We start from the raw sequence: 22,124 nt of genomic DNA on the forward strand, positions 1-22,124 counted from the left end.
CAAATCTGCTTGGGAAAAGGCCGTTTAATGGAGGTGCATGTTTTGAAGGGCGTTAACTGAGTCTGCCTCGTTGCGTGTAAAAACTAGCTGTCACGGCTGCCCCCCCCCCCCCTTCTTGTGCCATCAAAAACATGTCTCTTCCGGATGACGGATGGGTGCCATTCTTACTAAAACTCGCCCTAGGCTGCATTCCTGGCTCTCAGCGAGGGCATGATAAATCTTTAATCCACACAAAGGCAAAGGGAGGGAGAAAAATAATAAAATAAATAAACATAAATTAAACAAAAACATAAATGGTGAATGCGATCTTGCATCGAATTTCGACGTGTGCACATCGCTTCGAATTATTTTTCGACCATCGACATAACAAAACTTTTGTTATGGCTGCATTGTTTTAGAAAAACGACGTTTGTTTTTTTCGGCAGTAGCACACAGGGCAAAACAACCCAAGCTGGATTGCACCAAAGGGTTGTTATATGTGCTGCTCAGTTAATGATTCAACGGCCATTACCAGCTGTCAGTGATTACGTTGATTAATTGACGTGGCTAAGGCTTTCTGGCTTATTCCCACCCTTCAGTGTCTCATCACAAGCATGCCCCCCCTCCCATCCGGTCCCTTACTAGCCTAAGTTTTCTTGCCAACAGCGGACATGCCAAAGAGATGGGGATAAACAGGGGGGCTTATGGGATGCCATGTGGGGAGAAGAGGATATGAGAGCTCAGTGGCATTAATACAGAAGGCAGCATATTAAATCAGCTGCCGATAACGGCCTCTCTGTGAAAGGATATTTTATTTGTATGCTCTCAAAATAGAAATGAGTCCACAAAGATGCAAACACAAGCCCGATCGATATTATCAAGAGAGCGAGAAAAAAAGGCAACTCTCATCTAAATTGCAGGTGTAAACAACACTTTTTCGGTACATCAGACACATTTATATACATTACATGAACCGGTGCGGGTGATACTGGCGTACCGTACTCCACAAAAACGTTTGCATTTTACAAGGTATCACTTTCTACATTTGGTCAGGTCTACATGACCTTTTTGGCAGTCGCTTGTTGTATGTGTCAAGTTGCTTTTAAGCCGCGTTAGGTGTACACTACATTTACAATGTCAAAAATGCGTTATTTTTTATGCACTGTAAAGTAATCCACATTATCAACAGATTCCTGACACACAAAAAAATGTTTCATGTGTAGGTGTAAGTGCCTAAGCGTAGATTCTTTGCAACAAAGTACAACCAAAAAAATCATTAAATTATTAAAACAAGTGTTAATATTCAAATATTCATGAAAATAGGGAGCCCTGGTAAGTTCAAAAAATGAAAAGCGCTCAGGTTGAAGAGCACGAGTCCTGCCCACAGCAGGTGGTCACTGCCTCATGAGGCCCTGCCTGGCCTCAGAAATGATGATGAGCAGAATGGGAATGATAAGTCATTTTTACTATTTATAAATTAGCTTTTATTATCAACACAGCATGGGATGCAATGGTGAGCTCATTACCCGGCTATGACAAGATAACAGCCCTTTTGAACACCAGGTAATGCTCAATAAAATCCATAAGTGATTCTTGCATGTCTCGCAAAATGACTGTAGAAGCCCCTAATCTCGGTATTAACATTACAGTTTGAGGTACTGTAAATGGGGACTGTCGTGTGGAGATTTCGGTGTCCACGCATGATCAATGAAAATGTTCTCGGCTACGGCGAAGCAAACCAATGCCGATACCACATTGCCTCCAGCCAACGAGAAGCCAGGCCGTCAACAGTGCTGATGTGAACGTTAAAATAATGCTCAGGGAATCTTTCAAACATTACCCTTAATAGGTAACCCACTATGTGTGTATGACACGAATGTAAACAAATTAAAAAAACATCACGAGAAGAAGAATGGTAGCAGTAAACATTTCAGCTGGTTAGACTTCTTTCGGGTACAACTGATAATACCTATGTTCTATCATCATCACTACCACCACCACCATCAGCCACCGTCCATCCACTGTTAGATGTAGACCTCCCCACACCATCGCCATCTCTCACGGTGCCGTAATGCCATAATACATCTCACTTCTGCGCAACAACGGATCTCACGACTCCATCTCTGTGGTGGCCAGCCTTTTGGGCATGTTCTCTCTTTCAGCTGCCATTTCATCACCGGTCTTGTACATCGACCACCATTGCTGTTCGCAGTATGTCCTGCCCAGACCCACTTTACTCTCCCTGAAATGTTCTGACCACCAAGGCCTTCAATTAAGTTTCACGTTTATTTTGGTTAACCAGATGAGAACTCAAAGAGACCAGGATTGTTTTATTTGCAAAAGTGACCTAGGGTATTAGTCTGCCATGAGGGGGCAATGAATGCTATGTATAATCCCAATTGAGTAATTTGCATGTAGTTTTATTTGATATATTTGGACCCTGACGCAGGCATACAACAACCTACTCGTGCGGATAACGGCAGGGGATCGTTTTTTGTATTTCAACTCAACACGAGCCTGGTACAGAGCACCGATCACATAACAAGTAGGCGAGGCAAGTAGGCGAGGGGGGGGGGGGGTCGTCAGGGGATCTTTAACGCCCGTGGTATTAAATCAGGGGGCGGCCGCTGGATTCGAACCCACAAACCTCTGCAACGAGTGGCGAACGCGCCGCCACCGCCAATGACGTCAGTGGCGTGTAACGTTAACGCGCCACGAAATTTCGCTCATCAACTCCTGAAGATGCCCACCAGTACTGCGTGGCAAGAAGCTCGAGAAAAGATATAGCTAACCCCGGAGGATGGGAATTGGATCACGAGCAGCTGTGAAAACCCTACGTGATAAATGTGCACCGGTTGAACCCTACGGATCGGTTAGTGAAGTAATGGCCATGGTGGCACAAACAATGTCAGAGCTAAGGGCTTTGAACATTTTAGGCAACCACGATGATCGTCTAATTAAATGAGAGATTAATAGAACGGAGGATATGTCCACAGCTGTAGGACTGTACAATAACTGCTTTCAAGGAAGAAAGGGGAAAACAATTTAAGGGAATGTGATTCAATCTCTTGAGTTCACGGCAGGAGTAGGATGTTGTTGGGGGTCTGAGCCTGGTCAATTTATAGAAAAAGTGTACTTTGTAAAGAAATGAAATTGCTGAAACACAAGACAGAGCTATTGGTAGGATAAACATTATAATCGGTCATGATAATTTGATCCAATGCATTCGAACGAAAAATGTACAGGGCTTCTTGTTGTGCCTGTCTAAAAGTTTGTTTGGGCCTACCTTAGGCCCTAACTCTGAAAACGTGCTTTAAATGTTTAGAAAGCTCCACTGTGGTGGTGAAGATTTATTATACATAAGACACATGCCACTCATAAATTGCATTTGTTAAACTATGTGCTGCTCTTCCCTCTCTCAGCGGAATTCCCAGCATGCACCTCTACATATTGCTATGCTACTTTTCAGATTTTGTTCCATATTCTTTGTCAGTGTCCACGTTTCTGATCCCAATGTTCTAGCAAGCAATATGCATGTCGTTTAATATATGCTGCAATTATCCTGTGCAAGTTCAACGAGACAGCCTCTGCTTATAGAGTTTTTTATCAGGGATAGAACCGAATGATGACATTTGTACGTTGTATATATGTTGAACTTTTTTTTTGCACCGTGCTAATCGGAGGTGCGGGGGAAGGACAACAAACAATATCATAGTAATATCAAATTACATTGATATTGCAAAAAAAAAATCAAGCTAAGTGTGAATTATTGATAGGTAAAACTGTTGGCGGGGTTTATATCCAGTACTCCGGCAATACGGAACCCTTTATTATGATTCATAGTGCATATATGCATGCGGCAATACGGAACATATCATGTTTAAACGTCGCAACTAAAATTAGTGCCCTCTTTTATTAGTTTTAATTTAGACTCAATGCACCACGTGTGGACCAATGAAATTTACAAAATGGTGAATCGCTGCCGGAAATAATCGTACATTGCGGCAGGCTAAAGCTTAGCTGGCAATAACACTTCCTAAAATATTATTTCGTATAATGTCCAATTTGTGTTTTTTCTCTCCCTTTCTTAAATTGCCGTAAAGTACGTTGCCGTTACATTTTTTAGACAAAAATTTTTTTTTTACGATAAACGGACTTACAGGGTTCCTTCGTTTTGACTTAGCATCGAATACGCACATTTACTTCCAATTAAAACGCACGAGGTAACGATATTATTATTAAGTATTTCACAATGGAGACCACTGTACAAACTGTAATCAATACATTTCAATACATCACGGTTTTAGTTCATTATTGATCTCCAAAACCCCATCGATTTCAAGTATACATACGGCATATGAATGAACAGGGACAATGTATGCATGCATGCATGTCGCATTACCAGTTACCCCGTCCACACGAAGGGAAAGAATTAACTTATAAAACATTACCGAACCAAAAATGGTAATTGCCACCAAAAATTGCGTGCACTTTTTTTCTTTCTCAGCGTGCTCACAAGGCTTAAACAACAAGCATTGATCCCAGCAGTTGAGATAACGACGACTTCCATCTTAATCCCAGCCTCCCCCCTATCCTCTCTCCCTCCATCCCACCAAAACAGCTGGTGCAGGTGACTCGCTCAGAGCCTCATAATTGATAACATGCACACGGACAATGCAGATTAATTATTCATAATCACACATGAAAGGGAGTTGTTTGGTGAGGCACTCTCACACAGCCCTGCCTCCCACTTAATAAAACAAACCCCAGATCACAGGCGGTGCTTTAGGGAGGGAATAAAAAAAAACCTTCCCCCTGAATCAGTTACATGGCGAGCCTGTTGCTGTACTGTACCCGACACATCCCCAGTATTGTTACTGCACTGAGATGATCGGTTCTTCTCCCCCTCCCTCCCTCCCTCTGTTGCCATTGACCCTCCGTGTTTCCTTTGTGTGAGCGTCTCTGCCCATAGCTCAAGTGCAAGTCTACGCGGCGCACAAAGCTGCCGTGCGCTCCTGACAGCCTTGGCTGCCTTTAATCAGTATCAAACGATCATAAAGGGAAGAACATTTCAGATTCATAAATCAATGGCCAAAATAATTGCTCGTATATCAGCTATCGATTTTCCTTGCGCCTGCACGTATTACTGCTTGGGGGGACAAAGCCTCCGTGGAATGACAAGGGTAAAGTGTTATTTCATTGGCTCCCTGACATCTGCAGCGCCAGATAAAAACCAGCCTTTGCTCTTAATTGACATCTGTCAGGCTTACGTAAGCAATGCGCAGCTGCTAAGCGAGAGGGCCCCATAGAAAATGCGGCGTTTGATGTATCGCAAGAAAACGGCCAAAATGCTGGACTTGTTCTTTTTTTCCTTGTGTACAGCCAAAAAAGTGGCGGCTGGTACAGAAGCTGGGAGAGGCCATAACTAATCATGTTGTCAGACATCTGCCTGGGCGAGCCATCTCCGTGACCAAGTTTAACTGTGGAAAGGGGATCAGGAGTGGAGTCAGCAGAGTTTAATAAAATGGTTTGAGATGAGATCTGTTGCCACATCAACGACTCTTGTTTCTTTTTTCCCCCTTCTAACTTTGTCTGACAGTGCGCTCCAGTGTAAAGGTTCACAAATGAGAGGTCTGCCTGCAGCGTGAACAGAATTTGGCGATGCACTTATGCATACACAGGCTTATGGCCCGCCTCAAAACATTTAGGAGTTGAATGCTACGGGAACACAAGATTCCCAATAACAAACAGTAGCTTAGAGCCCCTTGTCAATCCACTGCGAGATGGAAGGCCTCACATCACACTGTGTCAGTCATGGGGATTTTGTTTGACCGTGTGACTAGCCAAGAAAGAAACGTTAGGGACTGTTTATTTGGATGAATTTAGTTTTTTGCGGACCAAAAAACATCATTGTTGATGGCAAAAGACGACTATTTAGCACCCACTGTTTTGGGCCAATGGCCAGGAACACTCCAGAAGGGCCTTTGAATGTACCTTCAACTTATATAGTACTTAGACAACAAAATCCCCTATTTTAATGTACATTGTTCAGTAGAAAGTTATGGGGCTTTGACAATTGCCATCCACTTGGTCTACACAATTATACTTTACTTTGAGCTGGCAATCATTATAAATGCATGGCAGTATAATTGTTTGAGGTCTAAGTAAATATCTATAATATATAAATATAAAATTTGCCCGTTCGATAAAATAGTTTTAAAATGTCATACATAACTAATTAAATGATTGATGAAATAAATTGCCATATGTTAAAATGCCCTTGCTTAATAGCCACAAGGTTCCTTTCGGCATGTTACTTATTACAAACATGTTATTAATGCCGAAATATATAAATAAAGTATGTTTGCTGAGGAGACTGACATGCATGTGCATTTGTGTAACCAAACTCCCCTCATTGTCTAAACAGTTTTAAATCAGTAATTCCAATGCTTTTATTAAAATAAGTGGGCCACTACCATTTTTAGTTTGTTCATACAAATGTTAATCATGTTTTTTTCTTCATCCAGCCCATGGTGCGCACAGGGCAGCCGCAGTGTTATTATGAAACTAAAAAATGTCACCAAAATAAAAAGAAAACATTGGCAAAATAAGTGTCTACAAGCATGTTAAAGAAAGAAAAACCTCTACAGTGCACAACACTTGTTAGAACATGTTTACACAGCTTCCCTTCTTTTCTCTTTCATGGCAGAACAATTGATACGGGAAAAAGTACGTACAATATTAATATTGGTCATTGTGGCACTGGCCACCGAGATGTCTCTGACAATGAGTGTGGCACGGTCAGCGAGTCTTGACCCGAGTCTGCCCACTCAGCAGAACATCGCCGCCGATGCTGATAGTACGGATTTCAACTTCAGCCCCGACAGAGAGAGGGTTTCTGTGCCACGGCGTGTTCGCAGGCCTTCACAAAAACACACATTCTTTTGACGAGCACAGAGACACAACACAGCCCGCACGAGACGGGCAGCAGCAGAGTACGAGCACTTCACAGTGTCCTCGATTTAGAGACCTCCCCCCCCCCACCCCAGCCCTTTAATGGTTTCACACACGAGGCATTTAAAGTTGAAAACATCTTGCACTAAAATCTGAGACGTGTAAAAAAACCCAACGCACCAAAGCCAGAGACACCGGTGATGGTTGAACCCATTATTTTTTTGGGACGATATTATTTGAGCGGTTTTCGTCGCTGCTGTGTTTTTAAAAGCCACGGCGCCCAATGCTGTCCCCTCTGACACGATTACCCAGGTACACGAGCCCATTTGTCACCTGCACTAGAAAATCAAGTTAATGCGCCACTCTGGCCCGCCGAGACTGCATAATATCAACTTGATTACATCAAACTGGCTGCAAAACTAATTCTGCCGTGTGACAGCCCGCTGGACCCATCCGCCATCGTTCCCGCGCCCATCACAAATCCATCATACAAGCGGCTAATTAGGCAAGCTCTAATGAGGTAGTCTCCACAACCACTCTCTGGTCATTCTGTCAGTCATAACCCAGCATTTCTCCCTCCCTCCCTCCCCCGTCCTGCCCTCTCTTCCTCCCTTCTTATTTTAATTATATACCATGCATATAGTGTCTTTAATTACTCGAGCACGGAACACGATGCAGTGGTTTATAAACCAAGACGAAACAAATTGTGCTTAATTAGGATTTTTAAAAGGTTTCTTTCACAAGGCTGGTCTTTGTCTGTTGGTTGACAGCCTATCTTTCTCTCTTCTAGCTTCCCCCACCATTTGCTGCTGCCAAGCAATCAATGTGTCATCACTCTGAACAGTCAAAGCTTCAGTCATAAATGTTACACATTGCAGCTGTGGGTGGGTGAGAGAAATGTAAAAGGCAAAAAAAAAGTTGACATTCCACAGAAAGTCACTCCGATTTTATTGTATCCAGTGGTTTGCCCCGCTTTTCATAAATAACTGCTTTAAGTTCATGGTTCAGCAAACCATAGCATGCAACAAGGAGGTGTGGGTGGGTTGGTGGGGGGGGGGATCTGTTAATTTTTATCTTTGCAAAATAGCTGATCAGTCAGCCGTCAAGTCCTCACGCCCATTAAGCACGGAGGCATTTTGATAAAGTATGCCAAATCAGTCCATGGGAAAAGAATGAGAGCACTCAGTCTGCCAACTTTTGATTGACCATTAAGCTGTTGATGAATGTGCCTGTCAGACGGCGGACAATTAAATCAGAATTGAGACAAAGTCGTTGTGACGGGCTTATTTTCTCCGAGCGGGCAGGTCCCCGTTCCCCTCTATTAAGGCGGCATTAAGTTTTGTGTTTGAGCACGAGATGTGAGAGGCAGACTGTGAAGCCGGCCGGACCCACAAAGTGAGGAAGCAGCATCAGCAGCAGCAGCACCACCGGGGAGAGAAGAGGGCCTGGGGGTGACGTCACGGCAATGTGCGTTGCCATGGCGAGTGATTTATTGATGTTTATCAGGAATGAATAGATCAAAGCTCGCCAGATGACAGGCAATCAATCACACATCAAATCAAGGATGGCAATTGTCTATAAAAACCCGTTCCAAGCGGCAGCTGCACATGGTTTTTAAACACTGCCCCCCATTTTTCGACTTCTCCGAAGCTCTCTCCATCACTCCGGCCTGACCCCCCCCCCCTCTTGTTTCCCCACCAGCTCACCCTAGCACCCCCCAAATAAGAATAATATAAATACTATAAAGCCTACACTTTTCCCCTAAATATAACAAGAGCAGAGAAACACGAATGCGCGTTCAAACAAGGCAGAAAGTAATCGACTGTGACAGACGACCTGACATTATTATTATTTTTAAAAAGCTTCTTTTGCCCTTGCTTTTAATACACCCGGCCGGAGAGGGGCGGTTTAAAGTAATTATATCGACAATAGCAATAATATTGCACTCACAAAGCAGAAGAGAACAGAAAATTATGTAACTGTTTGAGAAAATAATAAATTAATTCTGCATCATGTATATATGCCAGACACGACTGTACACACACACACACTATAGTGTGTGTTTGTACTATCACAGACACATGCTATAGACCGTATTAATATACACACGGAACACGCACATATTGCACACCTATTATATGCACGTACGTTCACACACACGCATGCATGCAACATCCTTCATTCTCGTCCCTACTGTGTTGTTTATTCTCGTAGGTGTGCAACCTGGAGCAAGCACACAACACACACACACACACAACACACACAACACAGAAACACAACACACACAACACACACAACACAACACACACAACACACACAGGTCGCCTGGCACGTAGGCCACGTGCGCCGACGTTCACGTGGCAGGCGACTGCTTCAACAGAGAAACGTGCAAACACCCAACACGACGAGGTGCAGAGTGGGGCACATTGTAGGGGGTGAGAGGGATGGTGGGGGGCTGAAAGGTACATTTAGATTGGGGGGTGTTAATGATGGTTATGTAATGTGTCTAAGTAATGTGTGTAAGTAATGTGTGTATGTAATGTGTGTGTGTAGTGTGTGTGTGTAGTGTGTGTGTGTAGTGTGTGTATGTAGTGTGTGTATGTAGTGTGTGTATGTAGTGTGTATATGTAATGTGTGTATGTAATGTGTGTATGTAGTGTGTGTATATAATGTGTGTATATAATGTGTATATGTAATGTGTGTATGTAATGTGTGTATGTAATGTGTGTATGTAATGTGTGTGTGTAGTGTGTGTGTGTAGTGTGTGTGTGTAGTGTGTGTATGTAGTGTGTGTATGTAGTGTGTATATATAATGTGTGTATGTAGTGTGTGAATGTAATGTGTGTATGTAATGTGTGTATGTAATGTGTGTATGTAGTGTGTGTATGTAATGTGCGTATGTAATGTGTGTGTGTGTGTGTAGTGTGTGTATGTAATGTGTGTATGTAGTGTGTGAATGTAATGTGTGTATGTAATGTGTGTATGTAATATGTGTATGTAATGTGCGTATGTAATGTGTGTGTGTGTAGTGTGTGTATGTAATGTGTGTATGTAGTGTGTGAATGTAATGTGTGTATGTAATGTGTGTATGTAATATGTGTATGTAATGTGTGTATGTAATGTGTGTGTGTGTAGTGTGTGTATGTAATGTGTGTATGTAGTGTGTGTATGTAATGTGTGTATGTAATGTGTGTAAGTAATGTTTGTATGTAATGTGTGTAAGTATGTGGGTGTGCATGAGGAATTGGAGGAGGGTGGGATAGATGAGGTGGTTAAGGAAGATCGAGGTGGGGGGGCTAAGGAGGAGGTGAAGGGATCGATCGATTTGGTGGGGCGGGGGGGCCCTCCTGGGATAAATTAAATTTGGAGGAGGGGGGGGGGGGCTACCATTAATGCCTATCGAATGTATGTGTGTATCTATGTAACGTGTGTGTGTGTATCTATGTAATGTGTATCTATGAACAAGTTGGGAGGGTGGTAGGGGGGGAGAGATGCAATGTGTGGGGGTGTTAAGGAAGAGAAGAAGAAGAGCGGTGAGAACTAAGAGGGAGGAGGAGAAAGTTGGGGAGATTTGGGGAGGGGGGTGGCGCTTGGGAGTGTTTATGTATTGAGAGGGGGGGGGGCTGGCGAGCAATGCTGGCTATGTCGTGTGTCTGTGTGTGTTGTATGGACAAGTGTGAGGAGGGAGAAATGGGGGGGGGGGGGTTAAATAAGAATATGCAGGGGGTGGAGCGGGGGGGGGGGTGGAGCGGGGGGGTGGAGCGGGGGGGGGTGAGGAGTGGGGGGGGTGAGGAGCGGGGAGGGAGCGGGGGGGGGGAGCGGGGGGGGAGCGGGGGGGTGGAGCGGGGGGGTGGAGCGGGGAGGGGGGGGTTAGGAGCGGGGCGGGGGGGAGCGGGGGGGCAAAAACGGAAGACGTTCAGAGTTGAGTGCATGGGGGGGGGGGGGGGGGGTTGGCTCGTGATGACGGCTGTGTGAATATGGGGGGGGGGGTACAGAAGAAGATGAGACGACAGTGGTGTGTGTGTGTGGTGTGTGTGTGTGGTATGGCCATGGTGTGGTGTGTGGTGGGGTGTAGCGTGTGTGTGGTGTGTGTGTGTAGTGTGTGTGGTGTGTAGTGTGTGTAGTGTGTAGTGTGGTGGTGGTGGAGTGTGTAGTGTAGTGTGTAGTGTAGTGTGTGTGTGCTGTGTGTGTGCTGTGTCACGCGCGCTGTACCTGCTACACGCCGAGGCGCTTGCTGCTTGCGGCGCGGCATCGTGGGCGAAAGTGGCGGAGGAAGAAGAGGAGGAGGAGGAAGAGGAGCCACGGAGGCGGAACGAGGAGCAGCACTCCCTGGCTCCCTCTCTCCCCGTCTGCAGACAGAGGGGGGGCTCCAGGAAGGCGCGCGACAACAGGGGCAGCCCCCCACCACCACTCCTGCAGCTGCTGCTCCACAACGGCCCCCCACAAATCCAACCCCGCACCGAGACGGAGCCCCCCACCTCCCCCTCTCCGTAGCCAACAAACGCAGCCAAGGCAGCAGCGAGGAGCGAAACAAACAAACAAATAAAGAGCAACACGGAGGGGGCAAGAGAGGAGGAAGGATGACGAGAGAACAAAATAAAAACCAGCGGAGCGATGTCCTCTTAGAGCCCCCCCCGCCCGCTGCCTGTGCCCGCGTGTTACGACTGTAATAATGGCAATGATGCGTGCGCGTCTGTGTATGGTGGTGGTGGTGTGTGTGTGTGGTGCGTGTGTGGTGGTGCGTGTGTAGTGTGTGGTGCGTGTGTGGTGGTGTGTGTGTGTGTATGGTGTGTGTGTGTGGTGTGTGTGTGTGTGTGGTGTGTGTGGTGTGTGTGTGTGTGGTGTGTGTGTGGTGTGTGTGTGGTGCGTGTGTGGTGGTAGTGTGTGTGTGGTGTGTGTGTGGGGTGTGTGTGTGTGTGGGGTGTGTGTGTGTGGTGTGGTGTGTGTGTGGTGTGTGTGTGTGGTGGTGGTGTGTGTGTGGTGTGTGTGTGGGGTGTGTGGGGTGTGTGTGTGTGGTGTGGTGTGTGTGTGGTGTGTGTGTGTGGTGGTGGTGTGTGTGGTGTGTGTGTGGTGTGTCGGTGTGTCAGCACGCGTGTGCGTGCCTACATGCGTGTGTCAATGTGCCTGTGTGCAGGTGTACAGTATGTGCGTGTGTCATGTGTGTTTGTTCGGACGTGCGTGCGTGTGTTCGTAAAGGCAGCAGTAGGTGCACGTGTGCCTATCACGTACACGACGTGTGCGTGTGTGAGCGCACCTAGGTATCTTCACGTGTGTGTGTGTGTGTCTACGCGTGCGTGCCGTGCACGCTAGGTAGTGTACACACTCATCGCGTCCGTCCGTGTGCGTGTTGTGTTTGTCTTGTCGTCTATCAAAAAAAAGGACGAGCAGGTATCGTGTCTCTGTGTGCGCTTGTCGACAGGCACACGCGCGCACACACAGGAACAGGCGGTGTAGCACGCACTTGTACAAGGCACACACGCACGCACATGTACAAGACACACACACACACGCACGTGTACAAGGCACACGAGCGAGCGAACGGGAGAGGCGGATGGAAACACTTGTACACCCTAGAGTGGAGCAAGAAGACAGGCAGCGAGGAAGAAGGAGTGAGCGATAGTGGGGGGGGGGGGTGCCGAGAGTGAGTGTGGAGTGCGAGAGAGAGAGCGAGCGAGGCGCGTGTGTGTGTGTGTTGAAGCGGTGTGTGTGTGTGTCGAAGCGGTGTGTGTGTGTCGAAGCGGTGTGTGTGTGTGTGTCGAAGCGGTGTGTGTGTGTGTTGTGTCGAAGCGGTGTGTGTGTGTGTGTCGAAGCGGTGTGTGTGTGTGTGTGTCGAAGCGGCGTGTGTGTGTTGTGTCGAAGCGGTGTGTGTGTGTGTTGAAGCGGTGTGTGTGTGTGTGTCGAAGCGGTGTGTGTGTGTGTTGTGTCGAAGCGGTGTGTGTGTGTGTGTCGAAGCGGTGTGTGTGTGTGTGTGTTGAAGCGGTGTGTGTGTGTGTGTGTCGAAGCGGCGTGTGTGTGTGTTGTGTCGAAGCGGTGTGTGTGTGTGTTGAAGCGGTGTGTGTGTGTGTCGAAGCGGCGTGTGTGTGTGTGTCGAAGCGGTGTGTGTGTGTGTTGAAGCGGTGTGTGTGTGTGTCGAAGCGGCGTGTGTGTGTGTGTCGAAGCGGTGTGTGTGTTGTGTCGAAGCGGTGTGTGTGTGTGTCGAAGCGGCGTGTGTGTGTGTGTCGAAGCGGCGTGTGTGTGTGTGTCGAAGCGGTGTGTGTGTATGTGTCGAAGCGGTGTGTGTGTGTGTGTCGAAGCGGCGTGTGTGTGTGTGTCGAAGCGGTGTGTGTGTGTGTTGTGTCGAAGTGGTGTGTGTGTGTGTTGAAGCGGTGTGTGTGTGTGTGTGTCGAAGCGGTGTGTGTGTGTGTCGAAGCGGTGTGTGTGTGTTGTGTCGAAGCGGTGTGTGTGTGTGTGTCGAGGCGGCGTGTGTGTCGAAGCGGTGTGTGTGTGTGTCGAAGCGGTGTGTGTGTGTTGTGTCGAAGCGGTGTGTGTGTGTGTGTCGAAGCGGTGTGTGTGTCGAGGCGGCGTGTGTGTGTCGAAGCGGTGTGTGTGTGTCGAGGCGGTGCGTGTGTGTCGAAGCGGTGTGTGTGTGTCGAGGCGGCGTGTGTGTGTCGAAGCGGTGTGTGTGTCAAAGCAGCGTGTGTGTGTGTGTCGAAGCGGCGTGTGTGTGTGTGTGTCGAAGCGCCGTGTGTGTGTGTTGTGTGTGTCGAAGCGGTGTGTGTGTGTGTGTCGAGGCGGCGTGTGTGTGTGTGTGTCGAAGCGGTGTGTGTGCGTGTGTCGAAGCGGCGTGTGTGTGTGTCGAAGCGGTGTGTTTGTGTCGAGGCAGTGTGTGTGTGTCGAGGTGGCGTGTGTGTGTGTCGAAGCGGTGTGTGTGTGTGTGTCGAGGCGGCGTGTGTGTGTGTCGAAGCGGTGTGTGTGCGTGTGTCGAAGCGGCGTGTGTGTGTGTCGAAGCGGTGTGTGTGTGTCGAGGCGGTGTGTGTGTGTCGAGGTGGCGTGTGTGTGTGTCGAAGCGGTGTGTGTGTGTGTCGAAGCGGCGTGTGTTTGTGTGTCGAAGCGGTGTGTGTGTGTCGAAGCAGTGTGTGTGTGTCGAAGCGGCGTGTGTGTGTGTCGAGGTGTGTGTGGCACCTGCTGGGTCTGCCCCGTGACCTCCTGTCAGCGGGCGTTCGACACTTCACGTGGCCTCAAGGTGCACATGGCCTGGCACAAGCGTCGTGGTGACGTCACCGCCACTTAGTGGCGAATGGCGGTTGTTGTTGTTTTTGTGTGTGTTGAAGCGGTGTGTGTGTGTGTCGAGGTGTGTGTGTGTCGAAGCGGTGTGTGTGTATGTCGAAGCGGTGTGTGTGTCGAAGCGGTGTGTGTGTCGAAGCGGCGTGTGTGTGTGTCGAAGCGGCGTGTGTGTGTGTGTCGAAGCGGTGTGTGTGTGTCGAAGCGGCGTGTGTGTGTGTGTCGAGGTGTGTGTGTGTCGAAGCGGTGTGTGTGTCGAAGCGGCGTGTGTGTGTGTGTCGAAGCGGTGTGTGTGTCGAAGCGGCGTGTGTGTGTGTGTCGAAGCGGCGCGTGTGTGTCGAGGTGTGTGTGTGTCGAAGCGGTGTGTGTGTCGAAGCGGCGTGTGTGTGTCGGTGTGTGTGTGTGTGTGTCGAAGCGGTGTGTGTGTGTGTCGAAGCGGTGTGTGTGTCGAAGCGGTGTGTGTGTGTCGAAGCGTGTGTGTGTCGAGGTGGTGTGTGTGTGTCGAAGCGGCGTGTGTGTGTGTGTGTCGAGGTGGTGTGTGTGTGTGTCGGTGTGTGTGTCGGTGTGTCTGTGTGTCTGTGTGTGTGTGTGTCGAGGTGGTGTGTGTGTCGGTGTGTGTGTGTGTGTGTCGAAGCGGCGTGCGCGAAGCGTCCCGAGCGCCTCTCTCTGGGTTCCCCAACGCCGCGACGCTCGCAACCCGGGGGCAGACGCGGCCCAGGAGCGAGTAGCCGAGCTGCGAGATCATCGTCATGGTTCGTGTGTGGAGGGAGGGAGGGAGCAGGAGGAGCGGCGGTGGGGGAGGAGGAGGAGGGATGGAGAGAGAGAGAGAGCGAGAGAGTGGAGGTGGTGATGGGGCAATGTGATGGTGATGGTGGCAGTGACGGACGCACGCACGCACGCCAGAGAAAGAGTGTTTGTGTCTGTCGTGTGTGTGTGTGTGCTGTTGTTGTTGTGTACATGTGCTAATGTACACCGTGTTGTGTCTATAGTATGTTGTCTATGTGATGTGCGTTGAGTTGTGTGTGTTTTGTGTACGCGTGATAATACAGTACATCTTGTGTTTGTAGTGTACATTGGTGTGTGTGTTGATGTGCATCTGTCGTATTGTGTTCATGTACAATCGATACTGGGCTATTTTGTGTCTGGGGTAAAGTATGTTGTGTTTCCGGTGTGTTGCGTTTTGTAAACACGTTATATACACAATATGTGTGTGTGTGTCTGTTGTATGTGAACGTGTGTGATGTTTGCTGTATATTGTGTAGTGTATGTTGTGTGCGTTGGCTGTGTATGCGTTATAATACAAGGCAATGCATTTGTGTTGTGTCTATAGTTTGAGTTGTGTCTATAGTGTGTGTTATGTGTGTCTATAGTGTGTGTGTCTATAGTGTGTGTTGTGTGTTTATAGTGTGTGTTGTGTGTCTATATTGTGTGTGTGTCTATAGTGTGTGTCTATAGTGTGTGTATATAGTGTGTGCGTGTCTATATTGTGTGTGTGTCTATAGTGTGTGTGTGTCTATTGTGTGTGTCTGTAGTGTGTGTGTGTCTATAGTGTGTGTGTCTATAGTGTGTGTGTGTCTATAGTGTGTGTGTGTCTCTAGTGTGTGTCTATAGTGTGTGTTGTATGTCTATAGTGTGTGTCTATAGTGTGTGTGTCTGTAGTGTGTGTCTATAGTGTGTGTGTCTATAGTGTGTGTGTTTATAGTGTGTGTGTGTCTGTCGTGTGTGTGTGTCTATAGTGTGTGTGTCTATAGTGTGTCTATAGTGTGTGTGTGTCTATAGTGTGTGTGTGTCTATAGTGTGTGTGTCTATAGTGTGTGTGTGTCTATAGTGTGTGTGTGTCTATAGTGTGTGTGTATCTAGAGTATGCGTGTGTCTATAGTGTGTGTGTATATAGTGTGTGTGTGTCTATAGTGTGTGTGTGTCTATAGTGTGTGTGTGTCTGTAGTGTGTGTGTGTTTATAGTGTGTGTGTCTGTAGTGTGTGTGTTTGTAGTGTGTGTGTGTCTATAGTGTGTGTGTCTATAGTGTGTGTGTGTGTCTATAGTGTGCGTTGTGTCTATAGTTTGAGTTGTGCGATAGTGTGTGTTGTGTGTCTATAGTGTGAGTTGTGTGTGTGTGCAGTGTGTGTCTATAGTGTGTGTTGTGTCTATAGTGTGTGTGTCTATAGTGTGTGTGTCTGTAGTGTGTGTGTCTATAGTGTGTGTGTCTATAGTGTGTGTGTATATAGTGTGTGTGTCTATAGTGTGTGTGTCTGTAGTGTGTGTGTCTATAGTGTGTGTGTCTATAGTGTGTGTGTCTATTGTGTGTGTGTCTATAGTGAGTGTGTCTATAGTGTGTGTCTATAGTGTGTGTGTCTATGGTGTGTGTGTCTGTAGTGTGTGTGTCTATAGTGTGTGTGTCTATAGTGTGTGTGTCTATAGTGTGTGTGTGTCTATAGTGAGTGTGTGTCTATAGTGTGCGTGTGTCTATAGTGTGTGTGTCTATAGTGTGTGTGTCTATAGTGTGTGTGTGTCTATAGTGTGTGTGTGTATCTAGAGTATGCGTGTGTCTATAGTGTGTGTGTGTATATAGTGTGTGTGTCTATAGTGTGTGTGTCTATAGTGTGTTGTGTCTATAGTGTGTCTATAATGTGTGTGTGTGTCTATTGTGTGTGTTGTGTGTCTATAGTGTGTGTTGTGTCTATAGTGTGCAGTGTGTGTGTCTATAGTGTGTGTGTCTATAGTGTGTGTGTCTGTAGTGTGTGTGTGTCTATAGTGTGTGTGTCTATAGTGGTTGTGTGTGTCTATATTGTGTGTGTCTATAGTGTGTTGTGTGTCTATAGTGTGCGTTGTGTGTCTATAGTGTCTATAATGTGTGTTGTGTGTGTTGTGTGTCTATAGTGTGTGTGTGTCTATAGTGTGTTGTGTGTGTCTATAGTGTGTGTGTCTATAGTGTGTGTCTATAGTATGTGTGTGTCTATGGTGTGTGTGTGTGTCTATAGTGTGTGTGTCTATAGTGTGTGTGTGTATATAGTGTGTGTGTCTATAGTGTGTGTGTGTCTATAGTGTGTGTGTGTCTATAGTGTGTGTGTCTATAGTGTGTGTTGTGTGTCTATAGTGTGTGTTGTGTGTCTATAGTGTGTTGTGTGTCTATAGTGTGTGTTATGTGTGTTGTGTGTCTATAGTGTGTGTCTATAGTGTGTGTTTATAGTGTGTGTTGTGTGTCTATAGTGTGTTGTGTGTGTTGTGTGTGTTGTGTGTATTGTGTGTCTATCGTGTGTGTTGTGTGTCTATAGTGTGTGTCTATAGTGTGTTGTGTGCGTTGTGTGTGTGTGTCTATAGTGTGTGTGTCTATAGTGGTTGTGTGTGTCTATATTGTGTGTGTCTATAGTGTGTTGTGTGTCTATAGTGTGCGTTGTGTGTCTATAGTGTCTTTAATGTGTGTTGTGTGTGTTGTGTGTCTATAGTGTGTGTGTGTCTATAGTGTGTTGTGTGTGTCTATAGTGTGTGTGTCTATAGTGTGTGTGTCTATAGTATGTGTGTGTCTATGGTGTGTGTGTGTCTATAGTGTGTGTGTCTATAGTGTGTGTGTGTATATAGTGTGTGTGTCTATAGTGTGTGTGTGTCTATAGTGTGTGTGTGTCTATAGTGTGTGTGTCTATAGTGTGTGTTGTGTGTGTTGTGTGTCTATAGTGTGTGTTGTGTGTCTATAGTGTGTTGTGTGTCTATAGTGTCTATAGTGTGTGTTGTGTGTCTATAGTGTGTGTTGTGTGTCTATAGTGTGTGTCTATAGTGTGTGTTTATAGTGTGTGTTGTGTGTCTATAGTGTGTGTTGTGTGTGTTGTGTGTATTGTGTTTCTATAGTGTGTGTTGTGTGTCTATAGTGTGTGTCTATAGTGTGTGTCTATAGTGTGTTGTGTGCGTTGTGTGTCTATAGTGTGTGTCTATAGTGTGTGTGTCTATAATGTGTGTTGTGTGTCTATAGTGTGTTGTGTGTCTATAGTGTGTGTTGTGTGTCTATAGTGTGTGCCTATAGTGTGTTGTGTGTCTATAGTGTGTGTTGTGTGTCTATAGTGTGTGTTGTGTGTCTATAGTGTGTGTTGTGTGTCTATAGTGTCTATAATGTGTCTATAGTGTCTATAGTGTGTGTTGTGTGTCTATATTGTGTGTGTGTCTATAATGTCTATAGTGTGCGTTGTGTGTCTATAGTGTGTGTGTGAGTCTATAGTGTCTATAGTGTGTGTTGTGTGTCTATAGTGTGTTGTGTGTCTATAGTGTGTGTGTGTCTATAGTGTGTGTGTCTATAGTGTGTGTGTCTATAGTGAGTGTGTGTCTATAGTGTGTATGTGTCTATAGTGTGTGTGTGTCTATAGTGTGTGTTGTGTGTCCATAGTGTGTGTGTCTGTAGTGTGTGTGTGTGTCTATAGTGTGCGTTGTGTACGTTGTGTGCTTGGATCGGTGGCGCTGCGGTTCCCGTGCGCGCAACGCGCAGCGAACCCGACCCCCTGGGTTCGATTCCGGACCACGGATCACGTCCGTGGCGGTGATATCCGAACGGGTCTCGGATTCTTCTTTCTCCCTTCGGTCGAATGCTTCCTGACTGGTGCGGTGTGTGCCGTGGCTGCCTTAATAGGTGCTCGCAAACAGCACTTGGGACAAATGTGTTTGTCTGCCTACACGGGTGGTCTTTGCCTGTCATCCCTGCGTATACACGGAGCTATTCTTGCATGTGTGTGAGTGGAGGGGTGGGGGTAGGTAAGCTATGTATTCAGTGATGACATACATGCACGTTCCTGTTTGTGTAGGTAGACACGTGTGCGTGGTATGTATCGATTTGTATCTAACCTATCAATGCACGTATCGAAGTGGCATGCGTGTATCTCCCGCGTGTACACACACGGCTTTTTATTTTATTTTTGAGAGATATGGCGGTGCTCGTTTTCGAAAGTATGTGCGGCTTTGATGGGTCGTTATTCAGCGTGTAGCGTGTGTTGTGTGTGAACTGAGCCTGTCCCTATGCGTGCATTTGTCACCAGCGCGATGCGAGCTTCGCTACGTCTGTTGAACGCACGTGTACCCACGTGCGTGGAATACAGTGCACGAGCCCGTAATGTGTTCATTAGTACATGACATCTCTGGGAATACACGCACGAACACACACGAACGCGCACAACCAAGAGGTGACGAACCAACACGCCAGGGCATGTAAAGTCGGAAGTCGGAGTATCATGCGCAGGGGCACTGTGTAATGTGAGCAATAATGAAAATAAGGAGAGAAACCAACACGCGTAATCACAGCAGGCAAGTGTCCACAATTAAACAATAACAACAGTTTAAGGTCATTCTTTAGATGCCAGTTGTGTACAAGCCCGGAGTATTTCTGTTTTAAAAACCTAACCCCCCCCCCCCCCCCATTAGTAATGAACGTTGCTTTACAGCATACAAAATCCATTTTTTTGATGTAGGGTCTAAGGTTTTAGGAAAATGCGGTTTTCAGATCAAAGCACACTCCACACAACACGCACGGACAAACAAGAACTAACTTAAATGAGCACGCACACACGTGCCCAGGTAGTTAAGGTGTTGATGTTAAATCACTTGCTACATGCCGGCTGCGAAACGGACCTGTTAACTGACTTACGAACAATTGCTACCCGTGCCTAAAGTTCCGAACGCGAATGTAATTGCTAAACAACTGTTGTTGTTTGTTTTTTTTCCTCACCCCACTGTTGTGTTTTTCAAAAAATTAGTTAAGGCCGACATGTCCGGTCATCCTTAAGACGAGTTAGATGAAGTTGCAACAGATTTGATAAATATGATGAGGACGCGTTGTCGAATGATTCATGCTGCATTATACATTGGCGAAGCTTTCTCTGCATTTAAATTGTACATAGATAAATTCTCTATAAATGTAACTTTAGCGATACGACGATGACTATTTTATATATGCGAGGTGTAACTCTTAATACGCCAATTAACGGGTATGTGAGCTCATTCGAAATGACGCACCGACATACACGTGACCGAATCTGACTTGTTCAATGTAAATGATTATCTTATTAAAATTGTAAATGATAATAACAACAAAAACGGTTCCTTGTAGCAGTGCGTATTGCTTGTCTAAAAGGTGTGTATTAAGTCCAATGTACTCACTTGTATCCTTAAGTACACACATGCTAGCTACCGACCTACCACATCCCTAATAATATCAATCGCTATATGATGTTGCATTTTTTTAAAATTCAACATTTTAAAGACGCTCAGAGTCCGATGAAGCCGATGTGTTATCCTGACGTTTGCCGGGTCCATCAATTAATGCATTTCATGACTTTATAAAGGCACGCCTTCCTGTGCCAGGCTCTGCTTAACTAACTGTATGTCAACAATGTGTGCCAGCGATAATTAGCGGAAGGATGCGCCTCTTAAAACGTGTAGACGTATTGCTACTACGCACGTCGGATATGTACACGTGTGGATATTCCTCGAGTCGTTCCACACGCGATCAAATCGACATTAATTGGACTTGCGAATTCGTGGTTGTCCCCGGGATGGATAACGGTGGAAGGGAAATTATAGCGGATCTTAAGACGAATTTGTACAGGCTGAATTGTGTAAGCCCCTAAATTAGCGCAGGCAATTCTCTATATCACAATGTGCCAAATTATATTTGCAATGAATTAAAAGTTGGTAAACATGCCCGGCGTAATTATGAACGTGCGATAAAATCCCATTAATGTAATTTATGCGTCGCCGCTGTATACTCATGCATGGCAGCAAGTACCACACTTGTTTCGACAAAATACGGATTTAATTATAGCCTAATAATCAATTAAACGCGGCATATCAATAACAACTTTTAAGAGAACGCCAAATTATACCGCGTAACAATTAAATGTATTGCACACGGACAACAGCATATCGTTCGCTAAAACAAACGTCTTAATGTGCAGGTTAAATAGCCCTTGCTCTGTGCGCAGATTAAAGCGCAACAAACGATCATAGTAATTCAATTTATTCTTCGTTCTTTCGGGGCACGCTTCTTGGGGCACGTAGTCGTAGTGGTATCGCGATTTTAATGAATGGGTTTTTTGGTTCAATGGACCCCCCCCCCCTCCCGCAGTTGTTAGGCTAATTAGCATGACAATGCGGTTTAACAATTAAAGATTAATAATTATCAGCTGGTCAATGGGGGCCGCTTGTGGTGGAGCGGTGTTGACCAAATGGGCCCACATCGGCATGGCATGTTCGCGGTTTTGCAGGTACTTTGGAAGTGCGGGGACATTTGTGTTTAACTTCACGGTGTAGGTGGATTTCCATTCTTCCGTTCGTCACTACAACTGGCTTGGCTAAAGGGCACCGTGCAATTGTAACGAGACCGGGGAAATAAACTCGCCTTACACTTACCTCGGACATTACGGACATCTGTACGTGATTATGGTCGTTGCCAGCGCGCGCTGGCAAGGTGGTACGCAATTCTCCCAATTGGAAGCAGCGCTCTGTGATTTTTAAGAAATACGCAATCCTCTCCGCTTATTTATTACCGCCGAGCGAATGCGGCTGATGCTATGTTCACGTGCCAAGTCCCCGCACATTATCCTCAACTGTTGAGAAAGGTAAAGTGGCCTTGGCATGGCGAACGTCGCCTGGAGAGGGACGATGTCCGATGGCCGAGTTCCACTGCGGAATGGCAGTCCAGGAATGGATCTTGTCCGAGACAAGACGTTCACCACCGAATTGACGTATGGCGATGAAATCTGCGTTAGGTGGATTGTCTACGTCGTGGGCTCGTGAGAAATGACGAGCGCTTGGGAAGGCCTTCATACAACAGTGGATTGACAATAGCCGTCGTTGTTGATGATGGTGATGGTGACGACGATGACGATCTCTGACCATGCAAGGGGGCACGATACGCACGCACACTGACTCGCTGCGATTGCCAGCGAACCCTGGCATC

General features: G+C 46.5%; 1 protein-coding gene across 5 annotated transcripts in view; it reads right to left on the reverse strand.

Annotated features, from left to right (window-relative positions):
- Positions 1-22,124, reverse strand: part of LOC133340418 (teashirt homolog 1-like) — a 107,013-nt gene that overhangs the window by 78,197 nt on the left and 6,692 nt on the right. For 3 of the 5 annotated variants that reach the window (XM_061548622.1, XM_061548621.1, XM_061548623.1), the window contains exon 3: positions 11,146-11,282. In XM_061548622.1, coding sequence (XP_061404606.1) covers positions 11,146-11,185 — 40 coding nt within the window. In that variant the 5' untranslated portion in view covers positions 11,186-11,282. Of the gene's footprint in view, positions 1-11,145; positions 11,371-22,124 lie in introns of those variants that run through there. The other 2 variants (XM_061548620.1, XM_061548624.1) reach the window with 2 other exon arrangements.

The sequence above is a fragment of the Lethenteron reissneri genome, chromosome 9, assembly GCF_015708825.2.
Source record: "Lethenteron reissneri isolate LAM-NWPU_2019-01 chromosome 9, ASM1570882v1, whole genome shotgun sequence".
NCBI classification, from domain to species: domain Eukaryota; kingdom Metazoa; phylum Chordata; class Hyperoartia; order Petromyzontiformes; family Petromyzontidae; genus Lethenteron; species Lethenteron reissneri.